At 53.6% G+C, this 10,248-nt stretch overlaps 1 protein-coding gene across 2 annotated transcripts in view; it reads left to right on the top strand.

Annotated features, from left to right (window-relative positions):
* Positions 1-8,356, top strand: part of TYW1 (tRNA-yW synthesizing protein 1 homolog) — a 96,764-nt gene extending 88,408 nt beyond the window's left edge. The window contains exons 16-17 of one of the 2 annotated variants that reach the window (XM_027668253.1): positions 5,569-5,699; positions 6,675-8,356. In XM_027668253.1, the coding sequence (XP_027524054.1) occupies positions 5,569-5,699; positions 6,675-7,386 (843 nt within the window). In that variant the 3' untranslated portion in view covers positions 7,387-8,356. The remainder of the gene's footprint in view (positions 1-5,568; positions 5,700-6,674) is intronic. The other variant, XM_027668254.1, reaches the window with a different exon arrangement.
* The last annotated feature ends 1,892 nt before the right edge of the window (positions 8,357-10,248 follow it).

The following is a 10,248-nucleotide window of genomic DNA, read 5'->3' on the forward strand; positions in this document are numbered from 1 at the left end:
TGGATTGTCCCAGGAGAGCTTAAAAGGTCTTATAAACTGAAGCCTTACAGCAAAATGTTCCTTTTCCAGTTGTCCTTCACAGAGGCCTTAAAATGAACACAGCAAACACCTGTGACCTGAAAATCCATTAGTTACTGGGATTTCCATGGCTTTGGAGCCATCAGTTTCTTAGGATCATGGAATGGTTTGGGTTGGAAGGGACCTTAAAGCTCATCCCATTCCACCCCCTGCCATGGGCAGGGACACTTTCCATAGCCCAGGTTGCTCCAAGCCCCATCCAACCTGGCCTTGGACACTTCCAGGGATGGGTTGTGTCCCTCTGTAGGATGAGTGCAGCCCTCCTTGCCTTGGTCTGGGCTCCCATGGATGTGGGATCTCCCCTTCCCTGCCTTTTCTGCCTCTTCCTCCCAGCTTCCCAGTGGTTCCCATCTCACTGAGAGGTTCCCTGTGTGTTTGGGCTCCATCCTCTCAGGTTCTTTAGCAACAGTGCTGAATTCCTGAGGAATTCCATTTGCCTTCTAGTAAATCCCATAAACACCACGGTCCCAAAAATGTGATTTATGGCAGCACTTTGGAACTAACAGCCTGAAATATTGACACCTTTCTAATTAACACTGAATTCAAGTGGCGTTTTCCAGAGAGGGACCTCAGGCTGCTGCTTTTCCAGGCTTAGAACAATCCATGTATCCTCAGGATGACCAGAACAAGTGCCTAAGAAAGGGGGATGTGCTGCAACTGCCTTGCAGGGAAGGTTTTTATGGATGAAATGTAACCCCTTGGGCATTTCTAGGATAAAACCTTCTGCCCCACTGGGTTGAATTTACTTCACCTGCGTATTCCATCCTCTCCCAAAGCACTTCCTGACAATTATCTCCTCATTTGTTCATTTAAATCTCTTCCTTGCTGGAGCAGGTGGGTTTTTTTCCACTTCCTTGTTGCTTTCCAGACACAAATTCCTTGTCAGTGCTGCTCCCTCTGCTCCTCAGCCAGGCTGGGATTCCATAATTCCCAGGTCCCTGGAATTCCATAATTCTCTGGTAGAGCACCATGATTCCATGTCTGAGCATCCCTGCCTCTTCCCTGTGGTGCCAGGGTTGATTTCCATGGCAATTAACCATGCAGAACACCGGGAATATTCCTGGAATCCCAGTGCTTTGCTCTCTCTGGAGCTCTCAGTTAACTGCCTTCAGCCTTTTCTGCCTTTATAAATCTGATGTGTCTGACTGGGAATCATGGAATTGGAAAGGTTGGAAAGTCCCAGCCCCATCCACTGTGTTCACCACTAAATCCTGTCCCCAAAGTGCCACATCCACATGTTCTGTGAACACCTCCAGGGCTGGGGACTCCACCACTGCCCTGGGCAGCCCCTTCCAGTGCCTGACCAGCCTTTCCATGAAGGAATTTTCCCTGACATCCAACCTGAACCTCCCCTGACACAACTTGAGGCTGTTTCCTCTCCTGTCCCTTGTTCCCTGGGAGGAGAGACCAACACCCACCTCCCTGCAACCTAAAGCAAAGAATTCCACAGGCAGAGTGTCCTTACCCAGGGTCCAAATGTTCCCTCGTGGTGCTCCAGCCCTCCCTTGTGTCACCACTTGGATTGTTGCCCTGCTGGATGTGCCCTGGGATGGTGGTGTGTCCTCCAGCAGGGCAGGGTGTCCCTGGCATCCTCAGGTGACCCCAGGGAGCTGCTTTTGGGAATAAAGTTCATTTGCCATGACCAAAGTTCCCTGTTGAGGTGGGGAGGCCCTGGCCCAGGTTGCCCAGAGAAGCTGTGGCTGCCCCATCCCTGGGAGTGTCCAAGGCCAGGTTGGAGCAGCCTGGGCTGGTGGGAGGTGTCCCTGCCCATGGCAGGGGGTGGGATGAGATGAGCTTTAATATCCCTTCCCAACCTATTCCATGACTCCATGGCCCTGCAGTGCTGGGCTGTGCCAAGGCTGCTGTCAGGGGTGGCTTGATCTAAAATGAGTTGGGGGACATAGAGTCCTGTCCAAAGGTGCTCAGGACTCCCCATCAACCACAGAATCCTCCTGGAAAAGTGGGAATTGGCCTTTTCCTTGGCAGTGTTGTCCCTGTGAGGGCTGTGGAGGCTCCACGGGTGTCCTGGCTGTGCTTGGAGAGGCTGCAGGGGAGGTGAAGATGTTCCATGCTGAGCTCTTTGTCTATATTTAGGGAGGGAGAGGAAGCACTTAACTCCCAGCTGCACTCACAGGGGGGAGAGCAGAGACAGAGAGTCCATCACATCCCGTTTCCTTCCTGCCTTGCAAGTCATTTGGAGAGTGGGACATGTCCTTGTTATCCTGGATCCGGAGGCAGCATCACGGGGCAAGGGGAGCACCAGCCTTGGGGAGCTGCTTGGAGCAAGGCCACAACATTCCCAGGGGATGGGGCAGATCCCCAGGTGGGGCCAAGCAGCCAAACAACCCCCCCAGTGCAGGTGTGAGCAGGGAATGTTGTGTTTCCTGCAGGTTTTCTACCTTTCCTGTGTCCCCTTCCAGCAGGAAGGTGGCTCTGCTGGGCTTGAGATTTGAGTTAATAACAGGAGATCTCTGTTGTGCTGCAGTAATCCTGGTTTGATCCACTGGAATTAAAACTGTCTGGATGCAGCCCTGGCTTAATTGGCAGAGGAGCTGCTCCACTTGGTGGAGGGGGGGGATTAAACCCAAATAAATCTGCAATAATGAAGCTTTTCTTTGCAATAACTCCCAGGGGCACAGGCTCAGATCAGGTCAGTTTGGGGTTGTTCCACTCTTTTGGGGAACACAATATTTATGTGGATAAATTAATCTAAGTAGGGTCATGTGGTGTTCAGAAAGCTCCAAACTTTTCCTTTTTCATGATTAGTTGCAACCTCAGGCTTGAGGGGGAAGAAATTAAGATTAAACTGGTTTTTAAGTTGCAGGTACAGGAGGAGAAGGTAATAATGGCCTTAAAGGGAAGGAGGGCATGGTTAGGTGGGATATTGGGAAGGAATTCTTCCCTAGGAGGGTGGGGAGGCCCTGGAATGGATTTCCCGGAGATGCTGTGGCTGCCCCATCTCTGGAAGTGTCCAAGACCAGGTTGGAGCAACCTGGGCTAGTGGAAGCCCATTATTGCCTTCTCATCCCTGCATCTGCAACCAAAAAACCAGCTTGATCCTAATTTCTTCCCCCTCAAGCCTGAGGTTGCTACTAATTGTGACAAAGGAAAAGTCTGTGACTTTTTGAACAGCACAGTGACCCCACTCAGATTCTGATTTCTCCACTACATTTCTCCTTGTTTTGCTGAGTGACTCCAGCTCTGACACTGCCACTGTAAGACAGAGGGAGCCTTAAATAATTGTGAGCCTTAATTAGGTGAGAAACTGTGGGTAATGATTCCCTGAATTGTTTGTTTGTCTTGGAGAGCTTGGCAGTGGCAGGTGCTGAGAATGCCCTGATTTATGAGCTGTTTATTCACCCCCGTGTGTGAGGGTGGAAAAGCTCCTTTGTTTATCCTCAGATCGGAATGGAGGAGTTCAGGACTCAGGATCGGTTTTCCAGGTGCCTCTTTGATGCTGTGCCCGCAGAAGTGGCCGACGGTGGGCACAGGGATCGGGAGCTGCAGTGGGATCTCCTTCCCATATCCCATATCCCACATTCCACATGGCATCACCTCTGCTCAGGCACCTCCTGCCCCAGGTCCCTGCAGTCCTGGATTGCTCCAACTTGGCCTTCGACACATCCAGGGATGGGGCAGCCACAGCTTCTCTGGACAACCTGTGCCAGGGCCTACCCACCCTCACAGGGAGGAATTTCTTCCCAATATCCCATCTAACCCTGCCCTCTGGCAGTGGGAAGCCATTCCCCCTTGTCCTGTCCCTCCATCCCTTGTCCAAAGTCCCTCTCCAGCTCTCCTGGAGCCCCTTTAGGCCCTGGAAGGGGCTCTCAGGTCTCCCTGGATCCTTCTCTTCTCCAGGTGAACCCCCCCAGCTCTCCCAGCCTGGCTCCAGAGCAGAGGGGCTCCAGCCCTTGGAGCATCTCTGGGGCCTCTTCTGGACTCTCTCCAGCAGCTCCATGTCCTCCCTGTGCTGTTCCCCAGGGCTGGAGCAGCTCTGCAGGGGGGTCTTACCTGAGGGGGCAGAGGGGCAGAATCCTCCCCTGCCCTCTGCCCACACTGGGGGATCAGCCCAGGGCACAGGGCTGGGTTGTGTCCGTGGCACGGGGTGGAACTGGATGATCTTTCAGGTCCCTTCCAGCCCAGGCCATTCCATGATTCCATGCTGAGCTTCTCATCCACCAACAACCCCAGGCCCTTCTCCTCAGGGCTGCTCTCCATCCTGCTCCACCCAGCTTGGATTTGGGCCTGGATTTTGCCCTGACCCAGGTGCAGGACCTTGCACTTGGCCTTGTTGAACTGTCATCACCCTCATTTGGGGTGGTGGCCACAGGCCATGTCCTCCTTCTGGGTGCTCTGGGTGGCACCAGCATCTCCTGGGGCTGTGCTGCTCCTGGTGAGCCACCCATGGCCGTGGGGTGAAGGGCTCCTTGTGAGCCCCCCCTTCCACCCCTTTGTGATCCATCACAGGTTGGACTTTGTGATCAACCTTAATGATTCTGTGATTCCACCCTGATTTTCCAAGGAAAAGAGCCAATATCAAGTCTCAGCTCTCTTTTCTGTGCTGGGTTTCTCTTAGGTGGCCTCAAGGCTCTCTGTGTAACCTGTTGGGAGTGCTCCAAACCCATCATGGGAATAATCTCAACGCCTTCCATGTCTCCCCACGTGCCTTCAAGGCTTTGCTGGATCCTCTGGATTGGGGGTTAATTGGTGTGACAGTTTGCTGAGTGTGACTGAATCAAATCTGGGGGGAGCAGAGAGTCTTCTGTGTGACCTTGTCACCTCCCACCTCCACAGGCCCTGGCAGGGCAACCCAGGTCTCCAGAGCTCCAGACTGGGAGCAGGTGGTTTTTGGCACCTGCTTTACAGGTGGCCTCACACAACACATCACCCACCTTGGCATGGAAAAAATGAGTTGGTTTCTGCCAAGGCTTCTTCCCCAGAGCTGTGACTCTGCAGTGTCCCCTCCCTGCTCCACGTGGAGCCCAATCCCAGCAGGAACGTGCTGTAATTCCAGAGGCAGCAATGGATGAGCACTAACCATGTTTGAGTGCGGGATTTTGCAGTTGTCAGCAGTTTTTCCAACCAAAAAAGCTTTTAGCTCTCGGGCACAAAGTCAAGTGCCACTTTAAATGCACAGCCATCAAGTTTGGGGAAAAAAAACAACCCACCACAACCAGGGAGCCAGGCTGTTTTCCCTCTTTTTTTTTTTTCCTTTGGATGAAATGCATAATAAGCTCTTAGCTCAGATAAATTCTAATTGAGGATTCAGTCAGGGCTGTGGCTAAATTAGCAGAGCAGGTCTGGGAGACAAATGCGGCTCCAGCCTGTCAGAAGAAGCAATTCTTCACATTCTCACGTGGAAAGAGGATTCGTGTCATTAAACCTCTTTATCCTCCCCCCTTCCCAAACACAGCCCCCCTACCCCTGTCAGGAATCACCCAAATCCATCCCAATCCCTGCTCTGATGCTGCTCCTGGGCTGTTTTTCCAGGCTGTGCTGCCCTGGAGTTGGAGACACATGATCCAAGAGGGAGCTGTGGTTGACCTTGGCCCTCAAGGGGCACCTGGGCATCAATCCCTGTTTACACTGTCCCCTCCAGGGCTTGTCCAGTTCTTTCAGGTGTAAGTGTCACCTGGGAACCGCAGACAGGCCTGGGAAGGCTTTGGGATGCTCCATGGGAGTGTTCCTCCTGGAAAGTGGGGCTGGAGGGGGGGTGGAATCCGGTACTTTGAAGGGTCCAGCAAAGCGTCCAACAGTCAAACCCTCATGGAAATTGTCATGGAATGGTTTGGGTGGGAAGGGACCTTAAAGCTCATCCATTCCCACCTCCTACCATGGGCAGGGACACCTTCCACTAGCCCAGGTTGCTCCAAGTCCTGTCCAACCTGGCCTTGGACATTTCCAGGGATCCAGGGGCAGCCACAGCTTCTCTGGGCATCCTGTGCCAGGGCCTCCCCACCCTCAGCCAAGAATTCCTTCCCAATATCCCATCTATCCCTGCCCTCTGTCAGTTTGAAGCCATTCCCCTTGTCCTGTCCCTCCATCCCTTGTCCCCAGTCCCTCTCCAGCTCTCCTGGAGCCCCTTTAGGCCCTGCAAGGGGCTGTCAGGTCTCCCTGGAGCCTTCTCCAGGTGAACCCCCCCAGCTCTCCCAGCCTGGCTCCAGAGCAGAGGGGCTCCAGCCCTTGGAGCATCTTGGTGCCTCCTCTGGACTTGCTCCAACAGCTCCACATCTTCCCTGTGCTGAGGATTCCAGAGCTGGAGGCAGCTCTGCAGGGGGGTCTCACAAGGGCAGAGCAGGGGGGCTGAATCAATTCCCTGTGGGCAAACAGCCCTCAGTGACTAAAGCTGTGAAAAAACCAGGGCTCCTGTGTCTGCAGGTGTTCTCCAACCCCAGGGATGAGGATATTCATCCACCTCAATTCCTTTTGGTTTCCTGGGAAGGCGGTTCGGGGTGGCTTTACCCCGGACCTCAGTGGGGCTACAGAGTTAAAACCAACAACAACTGGCATCAATTCAGCCCAAACCCATCTTGTCTTGGCAGAAATGTGGATTTGGTGCCTCCCATCGCTCCGTAACGTGTTTGTTTTCCCTCCAGTTCAAGGTGGATGGCGAGTGGTTCACCTGGATCGACTACGAGCGCTTCCAGGAGCTGGTGCGGGAGCGCGAGCGGAGCGGCGGCTCCAGGACCTTCACAGCGGCCGATTACATGGCCAGGACTCCTCCCTGGGCTCTCTTTGGGGCCAGGGAGCGGGGATTTGACCCCCTGGATGTCAGATTCCAGCGGAGGAACAAGGCACGGGACATCTCTGGCTGCTGAGTTTGGGGCTCCATGTCCGGCTGACACGGATTTCGGATCTTCCCGTCGATGTTATCCCACGTTTGCTGTTGAGCAGGAGGGTCAAGCCTTGAGTACACCCTTCCCTCCTGGTTTTAGGGCTTCCTGGATGAAAATATTTATAACATTCTCTCTCCCAAATCAGAAATGGTTCATGGCAGTGGTTTCTCAGCAGCCTGGTGGGGAGGCGCCGGCCATGGTCGTGTTTGGAGTTGGATGTGGTTTGGAGTTGGATATGGAGCAGTTGGATGTGGTTTGGAGTTGGATATGGAGCAGGAGCATTCCTTGGATTCCAGTGCCCTCTGTGAGGAGAGCCTGGCACATCTGGCCCCCAGCTTGGCAGCAAAACCTTCCACATCCACGAGGAAAAGTGCCACAGGGATTTCAACCCCACGAGCTTGTTGGATCAGGGCAGGTGGGACCTGGATCAAAGAACCTGATCCCTGCTGGGAATATCATTGTATGGACTTAGTTCAGGTTTATGTATTTAATTCCTGTAAAAACCTCATCCCATCCAAGAAACTTGGGAATAGTGTGAGTAACAGCCCCCCTATTGATACCAGCTGTGACTTCTGATACCTCTCCAAGTATCTTCCAACTTCCTGGGTTTGGGAATGGATGTTTCTGAGCAGTGTTATCCCACTCCCAGCAGCCCTGAACAACATGTACAATCCCTCAAAGCCCTGGCTGTGTGTGCCCAGTGCCCATGGGAGCTGGACATCAGGGATGGAGCTCCCCCTGCTCCCCTGGGAAGCTCCACAGCCTCACTGCTGCTCTGGATGGGGAGAACGGGGTGGAGAAGGAAACTGGACCCAATCTCTGGGGCTCTCTGGGGTCAAGAAACCAACTCCTCTCCTTTGGAGAGGTGACATCCAGGCACAAGGTCAGGGGTTGCTCTGGGATACCCTGGGCACTCTGGAGGTGCTGGAGCCTGGCTGGAAAATGGCTTTTAAATAAGGAGGGAATTCCCTTTCCCTCTTTGCTGCATCCCCAAGGGTTGGAGGCTCTGTGTGCAAACCCCCTGGCACATTCCCGGGCCTTCAGTTCCCAAATGGCTGAACCAGGCAAAGCTCTGCCCCTTCCCAAGTGGCTCCCACCCCTCTTCCATGGCTCCCACCCGTGGGCAGCCCCTCCTCCCTCAGGGCTCCAGGTCCTCCCTGGTGCTGCTCCAGCCAAACCCTTCCTAGGAATGGATGGAACCAGCAGCAGGAACAGCTTTAATTCACACCCAGGGCTGGAGGTGGGACCACACCTCAATCCTGCTCAGGGGGGTTTGTTTCCCTGTGGAACTCCAGCAGCTTGGATCAAAGGTGTTCCCAGCACTCCCACCCTAAACCTTCTCATCCCACGGAGCTGTGGATGCTGAGAGTCCCTGGGATGGTGATTTTCTTTCTTTTTTAAAAGCAAGGCCGTTTCTTAGGCTGTAAAAAGTGTTTCTAAAGAAAAAAAGGGAATAAAAGTACTTTTGCCTAGAGCGCCTTTGGTGTGTGGCTGCTGTGCAAGGCTTTGTGAGAGGGGATAGTAAATTGATTTTAAGGAGATCAAAAGCACAAATGTGGTGTAATATCTCCTTTATAGGACGTAGAGGGGAAGGGGGAGCATTGGTGTGTCTGTGGGTGAGGGATGCCCTTCCTGGGGCAGAAAATGTCAGAAATTTCAGAAAAATCATAGAATCCCAGGATGGTTTGGAAGATGCAGGATGCAGGAATTGAAATCTATTAAGTACAGTTTTGCTTTCTGAGCTTCAGAAAAGATTAATAGACAGTAAAAATATAAAAGAATGTGTGAGCTGGGCAACTGATGGAGTTGTACAATCCTGGGATGGTTTGGGTTGGAAGGGACATTAAATCTCATCTCATTCCCACCCCCTGCCATGGGCAGGGACACCTTCCACCAGCCCAGGGTGCTCCAAGCCCTGTCCAACCTGGCCTTGGACACTCCCAGCCACAGCTTCTCTGGGCAACCTGTGCCAGGGCCTCCCCACCCTCACAGGGAAGGATTCTCCCTGATCCTCCCTGTGTCTCCATGTTCCCTCCATCTTCCTTGATCCTCCCTGAGTCCTCACACTCCCTCAATCCTTCTCCCATGTCCTCCCTGTTGTCCTTCTATTCTTCTCCTTGGTTTTGCCTGTGTCCTTATGCTCCCTCCATCCTCTCCCTGTGTCCCCATGTTCCCTTCATCCTCCCTGCTCCTCCTCATGTCCTCACATTCCCTCCTATCTCCATGTGCTCCCTCCATCCCTCTCCTGATCCTCCCTCTGTCCCCATGTTCCCTTCATCCTTCTTGATCCTTCAGTGTGTCCTCACACTCCCTCCATCCCTCTCCCATGTCCTCCCTGTGCTCCCTCCATCCCTCTCCTGATCCTCCCTGTGTCCTCACACTCCCTCCATCCTCTCCCTGCTCCTCCCCACTGTTTCCCAGGGCTCAGAGGGACGAGGTGTGTGACCTCCTGAGGTCAGTGCCCAGCATTCCCATGGGAATTGGCACCTGAGCTGTCCTAGAAGAACGGTGCTTTCCCTGCCCTGGTGCCAGGCAGGGTGGAACCAGGGCCACATCCCTTCTGCCTGCCCCTCCTGGGGGGCAGCTGGCACCTGCAGGCTGCTCCCAGAGCACTTTGGGCAGGATTCACCCCTGCAGTTCCTCTGGAATTACCTTGAGCTCAGGGAAAATCTTCCAGCACAGACACCCCCGTGATCCTCCTACACAGGGAGTTCCCAGATGGACAATTTCCAAGTCCCCATCTCTGCTGTTCTGGGGACACACTGAACTGGAGCCCTGGTGGGGCTCTGCTGAGCTCTGGGATCGTGCTCTGGATGTGCTGGGAATGGGGGGCTTTGTCCTCTTTCCAACACCTGGAATTGCTTCTGGCATTTAGAACAGGTTGGCTCTCACTCCTGGGGTTGGGGGGGGGGGGGGGCCTCCAGAGGGAAACTTCAGTGGAATGAGATGTACCTGGGAAAAAAGTGGTTTTGTTTCAATGAGGAGTTTTCTGTTCTGCCAAAGGTCAGGGAAGGATCCCAGATGGGAAGAACCTCTCCAGTGTCAGGGTTGCAGGATCAGCCCATCTTGTGATGCTCTAAATAAATTTGGCTTAATAATTGGGGAATTCCAACCCATTTTCCGTAGGTTTCCATCTGGATCATAGTCATCCTTCAGTTTATGGTGCTGCTGGGGGTGTAGGGGGTCCCCATCCCCCTTCCTTCCCCCAGTGCTGCCCAGGAGATTCCCAAAAAACTCTCCCCCTTCTGTTCTGGGGGGTTTTACCCAAAGCCAGGGCACAACGTTTGTCCTGGTGCCACTTCCAGCAAAGTGGGACCTGTTGCTTCAATACCCG

The sequence above is a fragment of the Corapipo altera genome, unplaced genomic scaffold (genome assembly GCF_003945725.1).
Source record: "Corapipo altera isolate COAL_440 unplaced genomic scaffold, ASM394572v1 216, whole genome shotgun sequence".
Lineage (NCBI taxonomy): Eukaryota > Metazoa > Chordata > Aves > Passeriformes > Pipridae > Corapipo > Corapipo altera.